The sequence below is a fragment of the Callorhinchus milii genome, unplaced genomic scaffold (assembly GCF_018977255.1).
Source record: "Callorhinchus milii isolate IMCB2004 unplaced genomic scaffold, IMCB_Cmil_1.0 Scaffold21, whole genome shotgun sequence".
NCBI lineage: Eukaryota > Metazoa > Chordata > Chondrichthyes > Chimaeriformes > Callorhinchidae > Callorhinchus > Callorhinchus milii.
The window spans coordinates 7,568,335-7,593,320 of record NW_024704762.1 but is presented as its reverse complement, the minus strand read 5'-3'; the positions used below and the strand labels follow the sequence as shown (position 1 = coordinate 7,593,320).

Here is a 24,986-nt window from a genome sequence, read left to right as displayed (position 1 = left end):
ATTTTCTTTGAAGAGCAGGAAACGGGCCAGCCGGGCAGTCTGACCCAGGAGACGTTTTCCAACCTCAAATGTTCCCACCTTTCATCCAGACAAAAAAAAACAGCCAAGACTCCACTCCAGTTTGTTATCCACAAACAACCTGGATAGCAACAACACATTAACACTGTTAATTCTGGATGCGGACAGGATTGGAAATGACTGTGATAACTTCTCTCTCATTCATATATCCATAAATATAGGATTATCCTAATCTCGGGGGAATTTAGTGAGGGCGCTGGGAAACTGTACCCCATTAGAAGGAAGAATGGAGTAAAACACCTGGTGGAACGGCATAGAAACATGATGGGGAACTAGGGTAAAGGGAACTCGGGAGCATATATAGACTGGTAATGTGACCAGCTACAGATCTTAAAACCAAAAACAGATGTGTCGTGGAGTTAAGACCCGTAATAGCATCATCACGTCAGCGCCTGGCCCTCTGCCTGAGAAGCTGACGTCACTCGGGCGAGAGGACCTGGAGTCCCCGTCACAGCTGTAGGTTCGCCCCCAACCCCATCACCTTACCTCGGCATCAGGGCGGAGCGAACGCAAATAGCTCTTCAGATCCCCGTGTGTCATCAGCTCCATAACCACCAGCGTGGGCTGCCCTTTGGACACGACTCCAAGTAACCGCACCTGCAGCAAAAGAAATGCACCAAGGACACGTCAACAAAAACTTGTGTTTATATAAAGCTCTTCACTCAGCGCTGCCACTCAGAACACATAATGATAATAAAATTGTTGCATTTCATTTAGCGCCTTATCACGTCGTTCAGAAGTCTCAAAGCGCTTTCACAGAATATACTGTAAAGTGGCTTCACTGTTTTGTGGGTGAAACGCGGCAGCCAATTGCACCCGGCAGTGTTGCACAAACAGTTGTGGATTAAGCGACCAAATGTTTTTTTTGGGGGGAGGGATTATTACCGCCGGAAAGCGATCCGCCAATCAACTAACAACCGGGTTCCTACTTAATGCTAGGTAAACAGAGGCGTGTAACGTAAGAAAATTTTGCCCCAGCCGGGAATTGATCGCAGGTCCTCTCGCTTGCAAGGCGAGTGCGCGAAGCACTACACTGCAGGACTTCAAGTATCCTCCACTTGTTCCGAGTATTACTGCATAGCCAGACTGGGAGTGCTAAGGGCTACCTGACAGTGAATCTCCCCAGCAACATAGTGGAGTGCCAACCAGCTCAACGTCTGAAATGAGGCTTGAACCCACAATCCCACGACCGTCCATTTGCCTGAACCTTGATGTGACAGGAGCAAAAACAACCACACCGAAAGAAAGGGACCGATGGGGAGGGGGTGGGTGCGGGGCACGAGAGACGTACCACGTGGTGACAGGTAAACGCCTTCATGACAGATGCCTCGTTCAGGAACTCGATGCGTTCCCGCAGGCTGGCTGACTCGTTGACGGTTTTGACGGCCACGTGAGTGTCGGGCTCTCCCTTGACGATGTCTTTGGCGATTCCTTCGTAAACCATCCCGAAGGAACCCTGTCCCAGCTCCCGCAGCAGATCGACCTTCTCCCTCAGGACCTCCCACTCGTCTGGCACGTAGACTGAGGGAACAAAAGCAACGGTGGCTTTGAGGGAACACACAATACTACAACAGGTAGGAGATTAACACAAGTGTCGCCAAGCAAACAAGCCATGGAAATGGGTTATTGTACATAGGTAGTTTGGGACATATTCACGTCTACTAAGTAAGATGTGTAAACCGTGTGTTAAGTACTGTTATAAAGGAAATCACAGGAGCTCTTCATTAGGCACAACTCGTGATGAGGATTGGTTAAGCAATTAAGAGCAGCTATTATTCCTTCTGTACACAGGGTGCACAACACAGTGTGTTAACACGCAGTGCCAACTTCCATGCTGATATTTGTGATATTCAGCCCTGTTCGACTAGACTCTGTCCGACAATCCACTCTCCATCAGGGACATTAAACAACTCAGCGTTTTATCAGCACAAGCGCTTACCTTCACTGGCACTGATATACTCCGGGTTTGAAGAAGTGTAAAATATTCCTGTCGGCACCTCGGTTCGTCTGAAAGAGGAACGTACGGAAATGCCGCCAATTAGCAAAGTCTGTTAAGATATAACAGGTCACTGTGTACAGTGAGTACAACACAAAAGGGTTCGATGGGACATGTGATTGACCCTTACCTCTTCTTCACTACTAAGAAGACAACTGGAACCAAGACCATGAGCAAGATTGCAAAGATGACCGGACCAATTATCTTGTAAAGGTCACTCTCGCGATCTGTGTGAGAGGGAGATAAGCACAAGAATCAGAGATGAAGGTTTGAGAAGACACATCCACGTCTGATTCCCTGCAGTATAATAATAATAATCCTTGCTTTTGCTATCACGCCTAATCACGTCTTTGAGATGCCTCAAAGTGCCTCACAGGACATACTGTAAAGTGTAGTGACTGTGTGTTTTGTTGGGCTAAACGCAGCAGCCAATTGCACACAGCGACGTCCCACAAACAGGCGTGGACCGAGTACTGTTTTGGGTTTAGTTTCTCGATCTTCCTTAGCGTCTTTACACACATCTCGATCGGTTCAGTTATTTTTTTAATCTAAACACACACTTACTTAAGGATGCATCTTGAACAAAGAAGGAAATGGGCTCCGTCCACGAGCCATTGCCAGCCAGCGAGGTTGCCCGCACTTTGACTGTGTAGTTGCCGGGATGATGCACTTTGACCCTGCAGCCTTTCTCGCTCAGGAAACGCTTGCGGGACACACACTGCTGCATCTCCTGCAGCAACAAACAAGGGTGGATCAGGCCCCATTGTTACTGAACTCTGATCTTAACCCATCCTGATTTGTGCCCCACACAGCGGCTTCTCAGCAGAGTGAACAGCGCTCTCTCCAAGTCGCGCCAGGTCGAGAACACGTCAAGTTTATACAAACACTTTTTAGAACTACATCTGGCCCCGAGATGAATGTTCCTCCCCTCGCCTTAGCCGGTCCGCGAACAGAATTCCTTTTTAAAACAATTTTTTTTAATATCGTCCTACGCTTCTGAATGCACAGTTAATAATCCATCCTCGCTCTTTTTTTTGGAGGTGTTGGGGGTGGTCAGCCGGGTGTCTGACACACTTGCGGAAACCCATCATCATCGCTTAAGAGTCTCCAAAGGAAGCTGAGAATTCCATGCCTCCCAGCTTCGCAGCGGGAAGCGAGCACACTCACCTCGGTGTCTCCCAGACGCTTGTAGTGGACCTCGTACAGGACGATGAGGCCGTTTGGTGACTTGGGCTCTTCCCATCGTATATTGACCACTTTGTCAATGACCTCTTGGGTGACCCGACCCACGATGTCATCGGCCTTCTCTGTAAAAGGAAACAAACGCAGGCACGTGAATTCACTCAGAAGCATCCAATGAAAGCCAAGGGTCAACGTTCCCTGCGGGTATGCAAAGGAGCGTCCCAGAGCGCTTGACCGTGGTGGAGCTCGACGCCGAGCCGGGGCGGGAGGGGGTGACCGTAGGCACGATCGAATAGGAAGTTCTTCGGGCGCGACCCGAAGATGGGAAAGAAAGGAGCAAGGCGGAGGCATAGAGGAAGAGTGTTCCGGAGTTTCGTGGGCGTAATGGCTGAAAGCGTGGCCGCCAATGGTGAAATGGAGGGCACGGGGGGGGGGGGGGAACTTGCAGGAGGCCGGACGGAGCCAGTCGATCGGAGGCAGCGGGTTGAGGGGGTAAGCAGGTCGGAGAGGTAGGGAGGTGCCAGGGCATGAAGGGATTTGTAACATGAGCGATGGAATGTGAAACCCTCAGAACATCTCTCTACCTTCGGGCATGGTCCTCGCGCCCACGTAGGCGGCCACACTGCAGCCCACATTGTGCGCGTCGTGGTTGCAGGCGTGGATCTCGATCCGGTAGCCCGTGAAGTGCCGCAGGTTAGAGATCACCAGCGACTCCTTCATCCACACCTTCTCTGACATCTTGGGATAGTCCTCCTCCTCGTTGGGGGGCCGGGTGACCGAAGCGTTGCTCCCGGAGGGAGGTGTGGTGGACTCGGGCATCGTGCCATTGGAAAACGTTCCCAGTTCCCTGCGCTTCCGGGAAGGCCTGAAACACAGGAAGGGGGGGGGAGGTGGGAGACACCCTCTGTAAGGCAGTCAAGAGTGAACGTGCACAGCCAGAGCTGTGGAGAGAGAGAGAGAGAGAGAGAGAGATATTGGCTAACTCCGTGACACCGGAAATCAATGGGGTTTAGGGCCAGTTGGGTGGAAAAGTCAGGAATCATTAAGGTTTCTGCAGTGAACCCGTTTGTGTGAATTCAATGCTGGTTTCGTCTCCTGCAGTTAGCCCCAGCCTTGGTTCTTGCCAACCTGTGCCTAATACTTTCCAGAATTAGGTAAACAGGATGCATCCCTCCAGGGGGAAGAGAGAGTACGTGTTCCATTCCAACAATCTACCTCTGGGATTTCCATGTGTAGTTGGATGCACGGAATTCTCGGTTGGGTTTGGAATACTCTTAAGGGTTTCCATGTGGGTCAAGACACCCGGTTGACCAAAAAGAAAATCAGAGGGTGGCACACTGCAGCTATGCACACTGCAGTACACTGGCATACAGTATGCAATAGCCACACAGGTGTGGCACACACACAGCACCAGACAAGCTGTGCACACATAGCAATGCTACAACCTGCCTGGTATGCTCATATCAGCTCATCCACACGGATCGGATCACACGCGACAGTCTCATCCCAAGCCCCAGCTGCTATTTCACTTTGAATAAAAAGGTCCATTTGTAACTCTCGCTCGAAAGTGCTCCTGGGTTACGGCTAGGGTAAAGGTTACAGCATCAGTACATTTCTACTGAAGTGCTGCATCCCACTCTAAGGGGGAAAAGTGAGTTCGACCTTCACTCGACCATAACCGTGCGATTAAAACTGAGCTGATCGACGCAAACACATCACTGGGCATTGCAATGTGGAAGCAGAAAGTATTGATTCTTCCAAGAACAAATTGGATAGATTTCTATCAGGAAATAATATCTGGGATACGGTAGATAGTTTGGGACATGACATATAGCTGTGCATGCAACTGCCAGGATGGTGGTGGGCAAACTGGATGGACCTTGATCTTCGTTTCGCCCAAAATTCTTACGTCACTTAGCTCAAAGACCTCCCTTGGTACAGAATGGCACGAACAGGAAATCTTCAGGTGGAACTGCAAACTCTCGGCCAGTTGGGGTTTCGTCCCCGTTACCGCACGGACCAGAGAGGAACGAACGACCGTCACAGAACTTAACGAGCCCGGCGAATGACTTCCCCCCACCCACCCAGCACACAGACAAGAAACGTATCACAGAAATAACACTGGAAGCTGCAAACACAAACCAGTCCTGCACAGTGCACGGCAGAATTAAACAGCAAGTCTGAGAGGCTCCGCTTCATGCTTCCATTCGCTCTACGGGACAAACAATCTCACAGACTGGCAGTGGCTGTGGGAATGTGATACCTGGGAGAAGGCTCCCAAAATCCCATTTTTTTTTAAATTAAAAAATGCGTTTAGTTCTGGAATTAATGTTGGTGTGAGGCGACAGGTCAGCGCTGGAATTCCTTTAGCGTTTGTCATTACACAGAGGGTTAGAGTGCAAGCACACAATTAAAGGCCACCCCAACTGGGTGCAAGGTTTTTAATTAGCGATTTCACCCCCCCCCCACCCACTTTCTCTCCCCACCCTCCTCCCCTCTTGCTTTCAAATCAATCATTGAATGGCACCTGCGTCCTGGCACAGCTCCCCCCACCACCCCGGCCCCAGCGTGATTTCGGAAGCAGTAAGCGGGGAAATTTTCGCTTACCTACGGTCCTTAGAGTCATTATCTTGAGTTGGCGGTCTGCAAAGAGTAAAACAACCACTTTCAACGGGTTTTTAACAAGCTGGCTTTGGGGAGCTATTCCTTTGGCTTCAGGATTCAAGTATCTTGATTCTCTTTTGGTTTTTAAAAAGGGGGAATTGGTGCTTGGAAAAAGAGGGACATTGATAAGGCGTGGGATGGGGGTGGGGTGGGGGTGGGGCTGGGAATTGCGCAGGAGAAAGAGACTAGATTGACTGGTGATTTTTTTGCGAGAAAAATCGTTATCTCAGAACTCATGGGACACTATATCCTCGTTTCTGCGTCATGAATACTTTAGGACTATTTCAGCGCCTTGGGACGTCCTCCCGACACAAAAGGAGCTATTCATATGTAAGGATTATCATTATTATTAACAAAATATTGTTGGGCAGAGTCTAAAGCCGGTGAATATGCCGCTGTACTGTCCAGCGCCTTGGGACGTCCTCCCGACGTGAAAGGCGCTATACAAATGTAATTTTGTTGCTGTTGTTGTTGTTGTTGTTGTACTGTCTTATAAACACTAGATGGCAGCACTGATGCCACAGTGAAACCAACGGGAGCGCTCTCTTGTGGCCAAACGTAGGGACTGAAGCAGTAAAACCCTGATTTGTTTCGACAGTCGGGCGGGCGGGCGGGCGGGGGTGGAAAGAAAACTTCAGGAAAAGGCACCGAGACAAAAAAAAAAGGCTTCGTGGTGGGTGGAATTCTGCCTGTGGTGCGACTGACGTTCTGAATTTACAGCTTCCTAACAAACCTCCGTCGAAACAGGCCACTGTAGCCAGTCAGTCTGTGTGTTCCCGCAAGCAATTTGCAGCGTTTTGACAAACCCGCTCGCTCCCCCGTCTTATTTATTACCTTATCATAAAAACCTCGTTGTGCAGGTAGTTCTCGAACGTTTTCTGGAAGGCCGCCTCCTCGGCGTCCCTCTTGAGCTGGGACTCGGTTTTGGGGCAGGCACAGCACTCTTCAGAATCCTGGCCCAGGTCTGTCTGGTTCTGCTTGTGTGTGTCCTCCTGATCGTTCTGCGTGGTGGGGTTGCGGGACGGCAACTTGAGTCCTGCAACGGACAATATAATATATATAAATATATAATAATACCAATCCTTGCATTGGACACTGCCCCTTATCACGTCTTCGAGACGTCTCAAAGCGCTTCACAGGATACGCTGTAAAGTGAACTGACTGTATATTTTGTGGGCGAAACGCAGCAGCCAATTGGGCACAGCAGCGTCACACAAACAGTCGTGGATTGAGTTGTCGTTGTTTTGCTTCCGTTTTGATCGTGCTTACGCTCGGTCACCTCCCCCTCCCTCTCCCCCCCGGCTCTGCGGACACTGTGCTGACGCCCTCCTCACCTTTCTGACAATAGTCAAACTCAAAGAGCTCGCTGTCCTCTGGCTGCTGCTGCCAGAACACCAGGTAGTGAGTGATATTCCCGTTCCTGTCAGACGGAGGCTTCCACTTCAGGATAATCTGGGAAGAGGAGTTGGACACGGATATCGGATCCAGTGGAAACGACGGAACTGGGGAAAAAAAAGACACAAAGATAAGTGAGTTGTAGCGGTCAGGTGGGGTGGGGTAAAGAGACACAGAGAACGAGAGAGAGAGAGAGAGAGAGAGAGAGAGAGAGAAAAACCTCTCAATATTAAAGTGCTTTCCCCGATGACTTAGTGGATAAATCCCTGGCCCACCACAGCACTGAGCCACACCGAAAAGAAATTCCCAGGTTCAATCCCCAGTTATTGATCGAGGATAGAAACGGGGCTACAGTTAAGACTCTATCCTCATTAGATGGGAGTGGTGGAGGTGAGAGAGATAGAAGGAGGAAAAAAACTCAGCTAGAAGTTCCCGCTGCTGCATTATCGAGAGATAATAATAATAATCCTTGAATTTGATATAGTGCCTTATCACAGCGTTTCACGGACTATACTGGATTGACTGTGTATTTTGTGGGTGAAAATACGCGAAATACCAGTGGCTTACAGCAACCAGTTACAGACACCGACACACCACACATCGCTGTAGCGTGAGCAAGTGAGGAGACGGCCAGACAAGGCCTCCAATTCGCAATCTACCCCCAACCCCCTCCCTCACCTCACAAAGCAACGAATGGCCCTTCTGTTCCCTCCTTTTCCCCGAGACTTACCCCCCCACAACACTCCCCCTCCCCCAACACTTAGCTTACCCCCCGCCGTGGTGCGGATGTAGACGATATCGCTCTTGGCCCCGTGGTTTCGCTGCTCGTCGCTGATGGTGAGAAGTGTCTTCACGAAGATGGCGTACTGCGTCCAGGGCTTGAGGCCGCGGAGCAGGGTGCCCGGGTTACTCTGCTTCCCTTCCGTGACACGAGCAGGGGGCTCCACATCCACCACCGTCCAGCTGTTAGACCCACAGGCGTCCTGACCGTCAAACTCCGTTACATTCTGATAAGGGCTGTTTCGGGAAAGTCCGTAAAAGATTCAACCCAACCGGCAGCTTAGAGCAACCACAACCCATGTGCTACACAGCGCCTATAGCCTCGCCGTGCCTCACAGCTAATGGATAATAATAATCTGCGCATTTGATACAGAGCGTTATCACGTCGTCGAGACGTCTCAAAGAGCTTCACAGAATATACTGCAAAATGTAGTGACTGTGTGTTTTGTTGGCGAGTCTGGCAGCCGATTTGCGCACTCTAAGCATCCGTGAAGCAAGCAATTGATCTCTTTTCAGGGGGGTGGGTGGGGTGGGTGATTGTTGGTCAGGACACCGGGAGAAAGAGAGAAACTCCCTTCTTTTTTTGAACGGTGCCTTTAACGGGATCTTTAAAGTGAACTGACTACATACTTTGTGGGCGATTTAACATCTCATCCAAAGGGCGGCACCTCCAACGATGCAATATCCCCCCACCCCGCCCCAGCACTGCATTGGAGCGTCAGCTTAGACGATGTGATTCCAAGTCCCAATATGGGGGGGAGCTTGAACCCACAACCTCCTGACCCAGAGGTGAGACAGAGCGCTACCACTGCGCCAGGATAAACGTACGCTTCTCTGAAGAAAACCATGAAGCCCAGCAGGTCCCGGAAATCCTGGGGCCAGTACGGCTCCCACTTTAACATGATCTTATCCGTCCCTGTCTTATTGGTGACGAAGCTTAGGCGCTGGCTTTCACCTGGGAGTGGGAGAGAGAGAGAAAGAGAGAGAAGAGTTATATTTGATCTGTGTCTTCTTGTCAGGACCATTCGTCAGTCGGGACAATTAAAAAAAATAGTCCATCGTCCACCTCCACACCCCCCCACCCCACACACACACACACATAATAATCTTTGCATTTGATATGGCACCTTATCACGTCTTCGAGATATCCCAACGTGCTTCACAGAATATACTGTAAAGTGACTGTATGTTTTGTAGGCGAAACACAGCAGCCAATTGCGCACAGCAGCGTCCCACAAACAGACCAAATTATTATGTTTCGTAACACACAACACAGACAACACGCAGGCACTGTCTGTTTGTATTTCTGCCCAGACATGGGCTGATGCCCGGCGTTTTGAGCGAGATCAAGGTCACACACTCGGATGTATTTATTTATATACAGCCTGTGGTTTTCACAATATAATGCGCTTTTCCCCAGAATAAAATGTTCTTTAAATGACTCCCCTTTACACATTGTGGCAAGAGCTTTCAGCTGCTACTCCCCCAGGCTCCCCAAAACTCTCGCCCTGTGGCCACTCGCTTATCAAACCCCCCTCGTCAAAGCCCCTCTCATTGTTTGGCAATGTTAAATCGTCTTATAATAATAATCCTTGCATTTGAGATTTTCAAATCTTCGAGACGCTTCAAAGTGCTTCACAGAATAGCCATAGTCATGGATTGAAATGACCAATTTATTATTATTATTATTTTTTTGAAGGAATTAATACACTCAGAAAAGAGATCCGCCAATCTACTAACAGTCGGGTGCCTACCTACTGCTAGTTAAACAGAGGTGTGTGAAGTAAGGAAATTTGCCCGACATTTCGCCCTGCTGGGAATCGAACCCAGGTCTCTCCCTTGCGAGGCGAGTGCTCTAACCACTGAGCTACAGGACTCCACTTCTTCCTATCCTTCCTGCTCAAAGTGCAGCACGTGGAAAAGGAAACGTCAAAGTAAAAGGCAGTCAAGGGTCTAAGTGTAAGTGATTTTTCTTCTCTAGCCGCCAGATTTCATTCTTGAAGAGATGCTGATGGTGCTTAATGGAGTGCGACAGGCGTGTGTGTGCGCGGGGAGGCGGGAGGAGGGGAGGGGAGGGGGGGTTGGGAAAGTTAAACCCGACAGGTGAGAAGGGTTTAGAGGATTTAGCCGAAAGGTCAGAGCTGTTTGCACGCTAATGTTATCACAGATTTATCCGAGGTGCAAACACAGTTACAGACACTGACGTGTTGAGACTCTGCAGTGTATTCCTGCATTAGGTGTAATTGGGAGCAAGGCACAGAGCATCCTTTTCAGCCTTTGAAACATTTCTCCTGCACACTTCTCAATTTCAGGCCAGCTACACGTTTAACCCTATCCCTCCTAAATCTTCGACACTGGCAGAGCAGAGCCACAACCTGACAATTACAGGGAAACTCACATAAGTCGTATCAGTTGGGACCATAATATTTAATATGAGTTACGCAGTGATTAATATGACTATCGCATATGCATTTAAGTGGATTTAATAAGAAATTGAGCGGGACTTGGGGGGGGGAGGGGAGGTGAATGTGCAACTTAGGCAATTCTACGACTTATACAGACCAAACGTGTGCGAGTTTACCTTTACCATCCATTTATAAGCTCGCGGTTTTGTTAAAATGGATTTTAAAAAAAATCGGTTGCATTTGGCAATGATGCAAGATCAATCGGGGCGAAAGGTAGTCTTACAGGAAGCTTGGTCTCCGTTGGTTTTGAGGGCGATGTCAGATTTTTCCTCCCGGCCCTTGAGGCCCGTGATCGTCTCCATCTTGAAGATCTCGGTGAGGCAGAGCTTGGGGTTGTGATGGAAGAACATCTTTCCCCGGGAGATGGTCAGATTGTGTTTATTCCAATCCCACAGCTGCTGCAGGTTCTGATTGTCCAGCACGTAGAAGGAATACATCCTGGGAAACAACAAGCACAGTCACTACACCTTACAGTAAAATCCTGAGAAAATAATAATAATCCTTGTGTTTGATATAGCGCCTCATCACACCGTCGAGACGTCTCAAAGCGCTTTACAGAATATACTGTATTCTGAGACACGAGCCTGCGTGGAGGGCGCTATATAAGTGCAGGTTGTTGTTGTACTTACCCAAGCTCCAGTGTATCGCCTTTAATCAGAGTCAGGCTACGGAAGAAACTGAGAGACACCAGAGCATAGGATCTGCGGATCCTCAGATACCCGGTGATGACTTCAATCAGGCCCAGGTTGGCTTCCAGCTCCGCTGCGATGTTGGCTGATGAGGAACAAACACGGAAACTTACAGACTGAGCACAAGATGCTAAACCAGTGCCTCACCCTCTCACTCTCTACTATGTGGCACTAGTACAGCCCACAGCACAGCCCCACAGCATTCTCAGCTCTCATAAGTCTTCTTCCACCCCTAATGCCCAAACTTAATTAGAACAATCCTTGCATTTGATGGAGCGACTTATCACGCCTTCAAGACGTCTCAAAGCGCTTCACAGGATATACTGCAAAGTGAATTGACTGCATCTTTTGTGGGCAAAACGCGGCAGCCAATTGCACACAGCAGTGGTCCCACAGGTCCCACAAACAGTTGTGGATTAAGTACTTAACCAAGTCAACACCAGAGGGCGCTCGTTGACTAGAAAACCACCTCAATTGATCATTAATATTTCCAATTTGGTCATTAAACAATTACATTCATAAGTGGAAGCTTTAGTTCTTCTCCAGAACTTAAGTCTCCAAATGAAGAGTGAATTGGGCAAATTTAACCAAAATACTGCAGGGTTTGAACTTTTAAGACAATAGGCTAAGAGCAGAAGAAATTTGGGGGCCCAGAAGAGTTGACATTCAACAACAACAGCAACTCGCATTTATACAGCGCCCTTCACACGGGGCAGCGTCTCGGAGCACTTAACAGTGGCGGAGACTGATCCTAAACCGGAGGAGAGAGGAGGTAACTGTAAACACGGTCGAAGAGGAAGTTCTTCAGTCGTGATCTAAAAGGAAAGGTGAGGGGATTCAGGGAGAGAGTTCCAAAGCTTCAAGGCATAGTGGCTGAAAGCACAGCTGCCGATGGCGGAGCGGAGGGGGCGAGGGATGAGCAGGAGGCCGGAGCTGAGCAGGTAGTGGAGTGGGGGAGAGATAGCAGGTCGGAGAGGTAGGGAGGTGCCAGGGCGTGAAGTCATTTGTACACGAGTGTGAGGATCTTGAAATCGGAATACGATTCAGTATATAGTGGCAATATCTTATAATTTCCCGGGATCTCTCCTGATCATTAACCGAGCACTCTGAGATAAATAAGTGCTAAGTGCAAGTTGTTGTTGCGGCTGCTGCACTCACTTCCTCCGCGGATGTTGATGACCAGACTGCCTTTGATGACGGTGCAGCCTCGCAGTTCCTGTGCGGCTTTCACAGACTCGATGGCCTTGACGTTCACAGGACACACCTTGGGGCAGAGCCCACTGCACGGCATACACAGGAGGCTGCGGAGAGAAACAAGGTCACTGAACTGAACAGACCCAGGCCATGAGCGTCAACTGACTGCATATTTCACCCACAAAATATACAATCAATTCACTTTACAGTATATTCTCTGAAACCTTTGAGACGTCTAAGGCGCTACGTCAAATGCAAGGATTATTATTAACCGACTGTAAAGTTAAAGTGCGCACGGAATTGACAAGAATAAGCGTTTTCTTGGAATAAAAGTGTGTACAGACGGATATATCAGGCTGCTGCTTGTCAGTTTAATCACTGTGTTCTGTTGGTGTTTAGGTGCCAGTGTGATGACACTCAACGTCTGACTTCTGGTGCAGAAGGTTGTCGGTTCAAGACCCACATTGGGACTTTGAACTCACAAACTAGGGCGACACTGCAGCACAGTGCGAGATGGAACATCTGCGAATGAGACATTCAACCAAGGTCCCGTCTGTCTGACTGTTCAGGTGGATATTCCAAGATCTCATGACATTTTTAGAATGGAGAAGGGAGTATCTCCCCGTGTCCTGGCCAGTAATCCTCTAGATTAATCAACATTCAGTTCATGGTTGTTTGTGGGACTTTCCCGAGTGCAAAACAGGTTACCCCATTAGTTAACAAAAGCAGTCACTGCACAACAGTAACTGCTGATGAAGCACTGAGACCTTCTGTCTTCATAAAGGTAGAGGAAGAGAGTTCCAGAGCCATTTGCACTCATTGTTTCGCCCACAAAATACACAATCAATTTACTTGATAGTATATTCTGCGAAGCACTTTGAGACCTCTTGAAGACAAGGCATCTCAAAGCTGTTCCCGTCAGAGAAGCCCAGGTCAACTGGAAATCAATGACAGGTTTAAAGGGTGTGTACCAGACAAGTATTTATTTTGGTAAACTTGCAAACCAGCTTGCTCAACAGATCAGACGACTTAAGCAGTGCAGACTCCTGTCTGACATTCACGCAATAAGATTATATTGCCCTTTGCGAATACAAAGCAATGCATTCCAGTGGTAAGGAGATTGACAGTAGCGTCTCCATTCCACTGCTAGCAGTTATTAAGGAGATAACCCTAGTCACTCGACTCCACAACCTTAGCATCCTGCTCTCAACCACCCTTCCTGTTAACCCATTCCAGGTGTTGATCACCAGCTACCAGAGCAGATGAGGCAGATAAACCTGGAACCTTCCTGGTTTCCCACACACACGAAAAGGTTGTCTCCTCCCACACGCACCCAAAACCTGAATAAACCGTTGGAACCAGATTAATGGGCTAATCCTGTTAATGTGGAGTCCTGCAGCATATTGGTTAGAACACTCTTCTCGCAAGCGAGAGGACCTGGGTTCGATTCCCGGGCGGGGAGAAACCTTAGGCCAGTTTCCTCACTCCACACACGAGCAGTAAGTAGGGACTCGGTAGTTGGTCAATTGGCGGATTGCTTTTCAGGGGTAATAACCCCTTCAAGAAATAAATAAATAATAATTTGGTCACTCAATCCACGACTGTTTGTGAGCCACAGCTCTGCGCAATTAGCTGCCGCATTTCAACCACAAACTGTACAGTCAATTCAATGTGCAGTATATTCTGTGAAGCGCTTTGAGACGTCTCGAAGAAGTGACAAGGCAGTATATCAAATGCAAGGATTATTATTATTATTTGGTATATGAAACTTCTCAGAGTACTTTTGCTCTTAAGGGTAAGAACTTTTTTGAAAGAGTTAAAGACATGCTTTTGAAACTTTCTGGAACGTGTTAGATTTGATATTTCCGCCAGGGATACTTCATTGGTTGTAGTGAATGAATTCGGCACAGATGGGATAAGCTGTGATGAAGTGGTGACTCCCAGAATCCGGAAATAGGACCAACATCTGGGTCACTAAGACACTGTTGGCTTGTGCTGCTGCTCCTTGTGAATAATGAGCAGCACTGCTCAAGTCAACATGGTGAGGAGGGAGGGAGCGAGGGAGGGAGGGGTAGAAATCCGAACAGAATCAAAGGATTAGTGCAAGAAAATGTTAGTTTAGTCATCGTTTCATCCATAAAATATGCAGTCAATTCACTTGACAGTGTATCCTGTGAAGCGCTTTGAGACGTCTCGAAGACGTGATAAGGCTCTGTTTCAAAAGCAAGGATTATAATTATCGTTCACTCACTAACGTAAGTTTACCCAAGTTGACAGTGTCTCCCCTGTGAAACACTTTGGGACGTCCTCCCGAAGTAAAAGGGACCTTAGCAAATGTAAGGATTATCATCACCATGAATGGCTGCATTTAAAAAAAATCCTTCCTTTTCCTAATTTGTACTGAGCAGAGATTGATGGACGGCATCTGCTACCTTGCCCAATGCTTGTGCCCAAGAATCCCCCCCCCCACCTCACCCCCAACTCCTCTTCAGCGAGGGTCTCTAGATAGCAATAAAGACCAGGAAACACGCCTGAATTTACCCCTAAATCAAGACTCCACAGCTGCCCCAACGCAGCTCAGGTGACAGAGCACGAAACACGAGCGGAACCCGTGATCTATATGTTATTGCAATTTCTTCTCCCCGCCTCCTCCCAAAAACACACACACAAGAAATCTCCTCTTCACCATGGAGAGCAGAACATGATACCTGTCAGTATGGTATGAGTCAGACCAACAAGCTGTCACCCTTCTCCCTCCAACCCCCCCCAACCCCCACACCATTATTATTTGAGATGACTCAAAACCAATATAGATCTAGCTAGCAGGAGGGAGAACTGTAAAGGACCAAACAATGTTATCCCTTTCCTTCTCGAGGGAATCCAGGATACTCACACTTTGCCTGTTCACGCTGTCGCAAGTCAGGCCTCAAGCTTGGGCGATGTGAGCAGGTCCCTTTTCTCCAGCCAGGTCTGACCACCTGCCCGAACCTGGAGGCCTAACCCAGTGCTCTACCCACCTGAGCTGTGGCAATGAGTACTGGGGTCACAGCAGACTGCTAGCCTGTACTCATCTCAGCAGCCAGCTAGAGTGGGAGCCACCCAGCCAGTCATACCAGCATCTTGCACTCGAGTCAGTGCTTCTGGTCAGTCTCTAGGCATTTAATGCCTAGAATCCACAGCCAAATGAGTAAAGTGTTAACCCATTTCAAGTCATTCTGTTAGGAAATAAATAACTCGGGATACAATAGATAATTTGGGACACGACATGTGCATGCGACTGCCAGGAGGTGGAAGGTGAACTGGATGGACCTTGAGTCTTCTTTCATCTAGCAAATTCTTATGTTCTTATGTGTCTGTGCTGAACTCAACTGGGACAGCCGGGAAGGAAGCTATTTAACATCATTGTGATGAGGAGCAGGCAGAAAATCAGCTCAAATTCCCACAGATCGTCGCTGTCCTGTGACATCTGGAGGAAACTGCTTTTGTCTTAATGTTCGGAAAGGGCAGATCAACTTGCAATGACCCCCTCCCTCTCTCCCTCCCTCCCACCCTCTCTCCGTCAGGTGAATAGCTTGGCTGACACTCACGGTCCTTATCTCTCGAAACCCAACACAGTTTTGGAGACTGACCGAGTGGCCCTTGGAACCGAACCCAGCATAAGTCATCACCTTCAAGGGGAAGGAAGCTGATGCGGTGGTGGGGTGGAGGAGGAGGTTGAGTGGGGGGCGATGGAGGAAAGAGGGTTGAAGGAAAGTGGCCCAAAGTTTTGTAAAGTGCAAAGGACTAGAAGCAGGACTCAAAATCAAAAAAAAGAGTTCAAACAGAGCCAGTCCGGCCTCCCTGGTGGCAAAACACAATGGCATCATCTGCACTGAAGACCCTTCACCCCTTTTCTGCACAACACACAAAGAGAGGTTTTTTTTGCTGAACAAAGTCTGCTATTGTTTGGTCCTGGCGATGGGCTGACAGCCTCATCTCTGTGCCGCGGCACTAATTTGCCGTTTAGGAGTGAGTAATGGACAGCCACACACGTAGGGGCCTAGCTCTTTCATTTAGCACTTCACGTCGCACACCAATTTGTCAACAGCTATTGTCTGCCACAGGATACAGACATGAGCTCATCACTGTTTATCAAGGACTCTCACATGGTAGGGTGGGGGTGGGGGTGGTGGGAGAGAGGGAAATAAATGAATGCAACCGGTTTGCATCAGATTTTGTCAAACGTAAAGCACAGCATGTGATGTCTAAACCAGTCAGGAGCAGCTAAGATAATAATAATAATCCTCGTGTGTGATATAGCGCCTTGTCGCATCTCCGAGACATCTCAAGGCGCTTCTTCGTAGGATACACTGTAAAGTGAACTGACTGTGTGTTTTGTGGGCGAGACAAAAAGCTGCGCGGCTGATGTGCGAATTTCTTTTAAAAATTCAAGAAAAATTATCTTTTAAGCTATAATTTTAAAAAAATTGGGTTTACACCCTCCCCTACCCATCTCCACTCCATTAGCTATCTTTAAAGAAATCTGATAAAATATTGAACTATACTTTATTTGGGGTCAATTGTTTTGTTACATGTATTAACATTATGACTGGAATTCACTGGAATGTCTCACTAACTAACATTTCACCCACAAAATACAGTCAATTCACTTTATTGTATGTTTCCCATCCCCTTCTCTGTTGGTCCTTATAAACTGCTCACTTCCAACATCCCCCAGTTCTGATGAAAGGTCATTGACCTGAACTGTCACTTTCCTCTCTCCATAGATGCTGCCTGACCTGCTGAGTGTTCCCAGCGACTTCTGATTTCATTTCACTTTACCTGACAAGTGGAACCTTAATAGTAATAATAATAATGCTTGCATTTGATACAAACCCACATTTGTTTCGTCGAGATGTGGATTTGTAACAAATGCAAGGATTATTATTATTACTATTAAGGTTCCACTTGTCAGGTTCCACTTACTTGTGGACTGAAGGCAATTATGACCTATGATATAGCCCCTGCCCTTGCATATCCTTTATCTACACCCATCTCCCTCTCAAAAATAAGGTGAGCAAAGAGCTGCAAAGTGGATTAGATCTAAACACTGGTAATTATTGATAAGTGTTTCACACTGTGCATTGTGTGATTTGCATGATGCTACGAGCTGCCAAGGGGCACCAGTTGCAAGAGAATCCCTCTTTACAGCCACTTGATACCTTGGCTTTTGATTTTCTCATATTCCTCTGATTAAAGCCGCAGAAAAACAAGAGATTACAAAGGACAAAGTACGAGATCACCCTCAGGGATGCAAACAATACAATGAGAGGAAAAAAAAACGACTGCAATATTAATTAAACTACGGAACAATGCACTGTTCAAACACTTATCAGCAATTACCAGCATCGAGATCTAACCCACATTGCAGCTCTTCAACTCACCTGCCAGTCAGTCTCAGAGAGCTGTCCACCAATTAATTCTCCTAGTTGTGTTCTCAACACAACTTCCTTCTCGGTCACAATGCTCGATTGTTTTGGTGATTACATCAGCCACCCCTTTGTGTGCGCATGTGTGGGTGTCTGTGTGTTTGTATATGGCGTGTATGTGTGTGTGCGCGAGAGAGAAGAGATACATACGCACTTGCCCAAGGTTTTGCCAAGCACCTTGGGACGTCCTCCCGACGTGAAAGGCTCTCTATGAATGTAATTTTGTTGTTGTTGTTGTTTTCCTTAAATATCCTTCTCCCTTTCTCCCCACGTGATGATCTATGAAGACCATGCCCCCTGCTCCACCATCGGCGGGCGGGCCTTCAGTCTTTCTGCCCCCACCCTCTGGAACTCCATCCTGGAATCCCTTTCCCTTGCCCCCTCCCTTGCCTCCTTCAAGGCCCATCTCAAGACCTTCCTCTTGGACCTTGCCTTCAGTCATCCTCCCACCCCCACAGCCAACCCCCTTACCCTCCATCTCTCTTCATCCCAACCCCCAGCTCGGGTGCAAAGCCTTGACTGTCCAGGGCCTTGGGAAGTCCTCCCGACGTGATTTTGTAGTTGTTGTTGTTTTAATGCTGCGCATCCTGTGGCACTAACTTCATCCAGGAGAAACGCCCCAATATCAGGTGATGTTGGTAACAACCTTTTCCTGGGTTTTGTTGCCATTATTTTGACAGTGGCGATCGCCAAAATAACTGAGCACTCATAACGAACTCCTCCATATAGGAAAAAGTTTTTTCTAACCTCCCTTTTAACTCTTCCATCGAGAAATCTGAGCCATTGGAAATAACTTTTTTTTAGGCATTCTGCGCTGCATCACTCATGCAGCGTAGCACCAGTATTTGCCTCTAGAAACAATTACTTTCACGTCCATTCTGCAAAGCGCTTTCAGACTACTGCTATTTGTGAAAGGCTCCGAGTTATTATTAAAGTAACATTCACGTCGGGAGGACGTCCCAAGGCACTGTAAAAAGCACACAGAGTACAGAAAGTATAGAAAAAGGGCCCTATTGCACACTACTGACTTGAAACCTCCAGCGTGATTTCAAAAAACAGCATTGAGGAGTGAGTGCAGTGTATTATACCGCAGTAAACATTGGTTGGTGCCTAAGGCAACTGCGAGACTTAATGCCGTGTAAAAAGTAAAAGGTTCTGTCCATTGGGACCAACCTCAGTGAACGCCCCAGACATGGGACGCCAGGAATACCACCTTAGCCAACAAAGACCTATAACTCAGTGGTTAGAGCACTCGCCTCATGAGAGACCTGGTTCAATTCCTGGGGGGAAGGGCAGAGCAAAACCTTGGGCAAGTTTCCTTACTCCATATGTCTGATAATAATCCCTCAAGAAAAAACAAATAATAAAATTGATCACTTCAATCCATGACTGTTTGTGGGACATTGCTGTGTGCAATTTGCAGAGATGCTGGAATGCCCAACCACCAATGTTGGGGCGGGAAGTGTGGGAGTACCTGAAGCAGGCTGGTGTCTGCCGAGCGGAGGGAGCGGACAGACTGATATGGGCGCTTACCTGGTGGTGTTGACGATGTATCCTGAAGGGCAGTCGGGGATGCATTCCCCGTTGTGTATGACGTACTGAGTGCAGTCGCTCTCCCGGGAGTGGTTGCACTCGCTGTACAGCTGCTGACAGAAGGCGAAACTGATGCAGCGCCAGCCCTCGAAGCGGTAGGTGCCCATCGGGCAGTCTGGGACGCACTCTCCCTCGTGGTAATAACGGCGGCATGTCACGCACTTCCTGGCGTTCCTAGGCTCCAAGCAGCTCCCCAGACACTCGTCGTGGCAGCAACGGCCGTTGGGGGTACAGGCTCTGTGATGGCATTCTGACGGGCAAACTGTGCGTGGGGGGAGGGGGGGGAAGAAGAAAATAAAAATGTTTTAATTAATGAAAAACATCCCTTGCTATCCTCCCTCGAAGTTTCAAAAGCTAATTGCCGTCTCAAGTTGTCCCGGCTGACATCAACTACAAGTCGTGCCTGAAGATCTTCCTATTTGACCGTGTCTCCGGTCACCTCCCCCGCTCGCTCCCGGCTCGGGGTCGTGCTCCACCGCTGTCTAGCGCTCTGGGACGCTAATGCAAGCTGTTGTTGTAATACGCAAGAAATTGTTGTAGCAAGGGGATCTGAGGATCACGACTGTCGTATGCTAACACCCGTGAACGGGTCACACCGCCAGGGACAAGGTAAGAGAAAGAGATGTGAGCAGAGTGAGCACGTGGCAAATCAAAGGGTTCAGACCAAACAAAACACGTGTGTGTGTGTGTGTTCGCAGGAAGGTGTCACTTCCCCCACCAGTCGCTCAGCACAGACCATTACTGCTCTCCTAGTGACCATACTGCAAGCTTCCTTTCCCATCAATAACACCAGCAATGACGTGCGCAGTGCCTTACACTTTGGACTGAAGCAAAGTGAGACAGCAGACTCCGTCAGGGTACAGACTGCATTCTATTCTTGCTGGCAACATACTGCAGGGCGGACGTTGGGGGGGGAAAGAGGCCATCTCCGAGCGTATACACACACACACCCCCACCCCACACCCCCTCAGTTGATTTCAAACACACAATCAGAAAACATTGGCTTTTAATGCAGAGAGAGCAGGCTGACAAGACCGCTTTGTCTGCAAGAGCTGTGGAATCAGGGTTGCAAAACACACGGCTTTATAGTATGACTGGAATTATTTTGATTATCTTATGGCTTGGATCTCTTCCATCGCTGCCCGCCCGCTGCACAATATCTGATCCTATCTGCGGGGATCATCAGGCAGCAGCCCAAATACTAGTATCAAAGCAGAACAAAGCCTTTGTACCTTGAGAACACTCACCCACTCGCAGGAGTAGATAAGAGGCACTTCAACAATACTCTCTGCAATACTCAGTACTCTATAAGACGGATGCTATCCTGTGTGAAGGCGCTAGATAAATACAAATTGCTGTTGCTGCTGCATTAACACAATGCCCTGCGGACTACAGCTCTCCCCTCCCCCCACCCACCCACCCACCCACTTCAGCCACATCAGGTCACACATTGTGAGAAGAGAGAAAGAAAAGCTTCCACCACAAAACATCCAAGTACTTTATAAGCGCACTGTTTTTGTGGCCAGACACAACAGCGATTTTTCTCTCAATTGGGTCCTTCAAACAGCCACGAGACCAATTTATCGGAGGGGTTGGTAGCTTGGACACCAGGAGAAACTTCCTTCTCTTTTCCAATAGTGTTGCTGGATCAATAATGCCCACCCAAACAGGACCAGAGTTAAGGTGCACCTGTAACAATACCATGTCAGCCGAGACTGTGAGCTCAAGACCCCGACATGGGATTTGGGCGCAATTGGCTGCCGCGTTTCGTCCGCAAAACATAAGAGTCAATTCACTTTACAGCATACAATGTGAAGCGCTTTGAGGGTCCAGAAGACGTGATAAGGAGCTACATGAAATGCAGGGATTATTATTATTCGAACACCCACTCTTCTGTCCAGAGGCGAGAGTGCTACCGAATGAACCAAAGTGCTAAGAAATCTCAGGATGAATGTCAGTAAAGATATACATCCATTCTATAATAAGCAATAAAACATTTGGAGTTGAAGTACAGATCAGCCATGATGCAATAGAATGGCGGAACAGGCTTGAGGGGCTGAATAGCCTCCTCCTGTTCTTATGTCCCTATAAAAGTCACGCTTATTCTGTAAAGAGCTCGACGCAATCTCGAGCTATCTCCGTCAAAGTTATAAGCGTTGCGGTTTGACTCGGACCCCGCCTTGACTGTGACTCGAGAGGATGGCGGGGGTCATTGCTTGAGATGGCTGACATGAAACTGTGTGCCTTTGTCACAACTGTAATGATGCCTGGGGGTGCTCCGTGCTCCGATGCCCCGCACTTTATATACCGCACGGTACAGCTCCAACCCGAAGCCTAAGCTTCGTCCCCACAAGCTCATTAATCATTCACCAGAGACACGCTGGCAGAGCAACAGGGAGGAGACGACCGACCGGTCGAGCCGCAGAGCAGCCCTCGTTTCCCAACAGCTGAAGAAAATGTCGAAATCAAAGCTGATGCCAATCAATACGTCAACTGTACCCCTTCCAATCACGTCCTTTTGGTTCCGCTGCACGAGGCACGGCATTCGAGAGAGAGCCAGGGAGAGAGAGAGAGGGAGATGGAGAGGGAGAGAGCGCACTGTTGTCCCAATGCCCCCTGGCTTTCGGAGCCGTAATCACGTACAGTATTTATAACACGGAAGCCTGTTAAGTAAATAAGCGCTACAGGTTATTTCTGAAATTGGCTCTAGGTCGATTGCAAAGATGATAAATATAATAATTTATATAAGTATCCTAAATATATTTTAACTTCAAGGCACGCCTCAAGACCCTTCTTCACGACCGCGCCTTTAGTCACCCTCCTACCCCCACCCACCCTGCCCTCGAACCCCTCCTGATCCCATCCCCCTTGCTCAGGTCCAAACCCCTGACTGTCCAGCGACTTGGGACGTCCTCCCGACGTGAGAGGCGCTATACAAAATGAAATTTGTTGTTGATAATCCTTTCGTCTCAAAATGTTCCTCATTGATGGCGCTTTCGGTCAGGGTTCCCTTCCCAACCACCACCCCCTACAGCTCCCGTCCAGCACTGTGAAGCGCATCGAGACGTCCTTCCAACGTAAACGGCGTTAGAGTGTATAACTGTAAATTGCATTGCTTTTGATATAGCCCCTGAAATTGTCAAATATTTTGGAGCTCCACTGTCAAGTGTACTGACTGGCACATTTCTAGGCGAATGTGGTAGCCATAATGCGCAGAGCAAACTCCCACAAAGTGAGTGGAGCCGTGAGAGAAACTCTTCTCTTTTACACCACCATGGATTCCCAGAAGCAGAGAGCTTGACAAATGTACTGGAGTGATGGGACACACAGTGCAGGGATATAAATGTGAGATTTAAAGGATGTTGGTCAAAGTCAGTCAAAGGGATTCATTCATAGGTGTTTCAGGGCAGGTTTTCATGACATTTTGAAGGTAAACAACAGGGCCGAGGGGTTTAAACGTGTTCCAGATGGAAAGACCTTCCTCACACACCCACCCCACCTCCCCCACAACCTTCCCATTCCCATTCCCACCTCTCCCCCCACCGCCCCCCCTACCCCAACCCCATTACGGAACATTTCTCACTTTGCCATTTTCCCCAGGACAAGAGCCCACAATGACACAGAAAGAAACTCCCTTCTGTTTCCAATAGTGATAAATATTCATAAAATTATTACTAATAATCTTTGCATTTGATTCGTCTCAAAGCACTTGGCTGGATTTTACTGTGAACTGTAGTGACTGCGTTTTTGTAGGCGAACACGGCAGCCAATGTGCCAACAACAATGTCCCACAAACAACTGTAAACTAAATGGTCAATTTTAACTTGGGGGGTGTGTGTGTGTGTGTGTGTGTGTGTTGGGGAGGGGGGGGAATAGCACCACAAGAACCTTTCACGGGACCTCAGTGTCATCGAATGTTTAGGATGACGAACCCGGAGTGAAAGTGGGAAAAACTCCAGGTCTGAAAAGCCTTAGCGGAGAGAGAGGGAGGGAGGAAAAGGGGGGAAAAAAAGGTAAAAAAAAAAAAAAAACTCCAAAGACGTTTATTGCCAGGATTCAGTTTTGAGCAAGAGAAAAAGGGAGCGAGGGAGCAGTTGTGACGCCTGGGCTGATTTATTCCACCGATGGAATGATGGACGGACACACACTTGGGAGTCACTAGTGTCAGGAAAAAAAATCCACAATCATGTGACGCTGGGTCAGTCTGGCTGCAGGACAAACAACGTGGACCCTTTGCTGAGCCGCGGCGCCTGCTGATCTGCCTGTCCGCACATCAACGGATCGCTGTGTTCGAACGGCAAAGAAAGGGGTGGTGCAGTCTCGCACGCACCCTTTTGCTTCCATTCGAGGCTTTCCGTCTTGATTGTACCCCAGGGAAAGTGATTAAATGCCAGTTAGGCACTCCAATCCTAACTGATCCAGAACAGGAAACCAACTCAACAACAGAACCGCCCTCAACATTAACCAATGTGTTCACAGCCTGAGGTAGGAGCCCTCAAAGGGCTTCTCCTATCTCTGCACAAACCCACAAAGATTAACTCTTCAGTCGCCTGCCTGCCTCTTGCACGTTAAACGGATCATCGAACGCCAAGCAACGGATAAGCCGTTTAATGTGGACGGACACCGCGGCGCACAATTCCCGAGGAGTGCGCAGCTCAATCACTGCTGGCCGTTTCCCGTCAAGGCGAAAGGCTTTTGGTTTTAAAATAAACCAAACTTTTCTCTCTCTCTCGCTTTTCCCCTCTTTTGGTCCCCTGACTGGAGGACGAGGCAACCTGTTCCAGGGCCTCTGCCAATAACAGGATTGAGGCAGCCACTGGGCTGTGCATGGCCTGGGGTAACTCCTGCTTTGGCTATTTTTCTGTGTGTGTGTGTGTGTGTGTGTATGTGCGCCCGCGTGTGTGTGTGTGTGTGTGGTTGTGTGTGTGTGTGTGTGCGCGCTTGTGTGTGTGAGAGAGTGCACAACGTTTCTTTGCAAAGATGGAAAAAGTGCTCGATTTTGCCTCCACTCAACAATTATTTCCCTCTCTCTTTCTCCACACCAAACTGCTTCCCTGCTCCCCTTCACCCCCTCCCCACCAATAATAATAATAATCCTTGCATTTGATATAGAGCCTTATCTCGTCGTTGAGACGTCTCAAAGACCTTCACAGGATATACTGTCAAGCGGATTGACTGTGTGTTTTGCGGGCGAAACGAAGCTGCCAATTGCGCACAGCAGTGTCCCACAAACACTCGTGTCAATCAATACATAATAGCCCATAGTTATAGACCTCCGACCAGTACAGTAAGATCACAGGTGCAAACCCGTGCCTGTTCACGAGACAGGGCTTCTCCATGCCACGCTGCAGCATTTCTGCTCTAACTGCAGATGCCTCGCTCTCATTCTCAACAGCCATCCAATACCACACATGCTGTCTGTGAGAAATGCATTCCTAATAAAATGTCATTACAGGTGGCATGACTACTGTTGCTAAGTCAC

The 24,986-nt window shown here is 48.4% G+C and overlaps 1 protein-coding gene across 2 annotated transcripts in view; it reads right to left on the bottom strand.

Moving 5' to 3' along the window:
• Positions 1–24,986, bottom strand: part of LOC103181967 (insulin receptor) — a 77,664-nt gene that overhangs the window by 6,281 nt on the left and 46,397 nt on the right. For both annotated transcript variants that reach the window (XM_042342657.1, XM_042342656.1), the window contains exons 3-18: positions 19,445–19,766; positions 12,408–12,550; positions 11,190–11,334; positions 10,784–10,998; positions 8,924–9,050; positions 8,085–8,332; positions 7,255–7,422; positions 6,755–6,956; positions 5,864–5,899; positions 3,841–4,121; positions 3,242–3,381; positions 2,639–2,804; positions 2,205–2,301; positions 2,018–2,085; positions 1,370–1,599; positions 565–675 (exon numbers count right to left, since the gene is read on the bottom strand). In XM_042342657.1, coding sequence (XP_042198591.1) covers positions 565–675; positions 1,370–1,599; positions 2,018–2,085; positions 2,205–2,301; positions 2,639–2,804; positions 3,242–3,381; positions 3,841–4,121; positions 5,864–5,899; positions 6,755–6,956; positions 7,255–7,422; positions 8,085–8,332; positions 8,924–9,050; positions 10,784–10,998; positions 11,190–11,334; positions 12,408–12,550; positions 19,445–19,766 — 2,699 coding nt within the window. The remainder of the gene's footprint in view (positions 1–564; positions 676–1,369; positions 1,600–2,017; positions 2,086–2,204; positions 2,302–2,638; positions 2,805–3,241; positions 3,382–3,840; positions 4,122–5,863; positions 5,900–6,754; positions 6,957–7,254; positions 7,423–8,084; positions 8,333–8,923; positions 9,051–10,783; positions 10,999–11,189; positions 11,335–12,407; positions 12,551–19,444; positions 19,767–24,986) is intronic.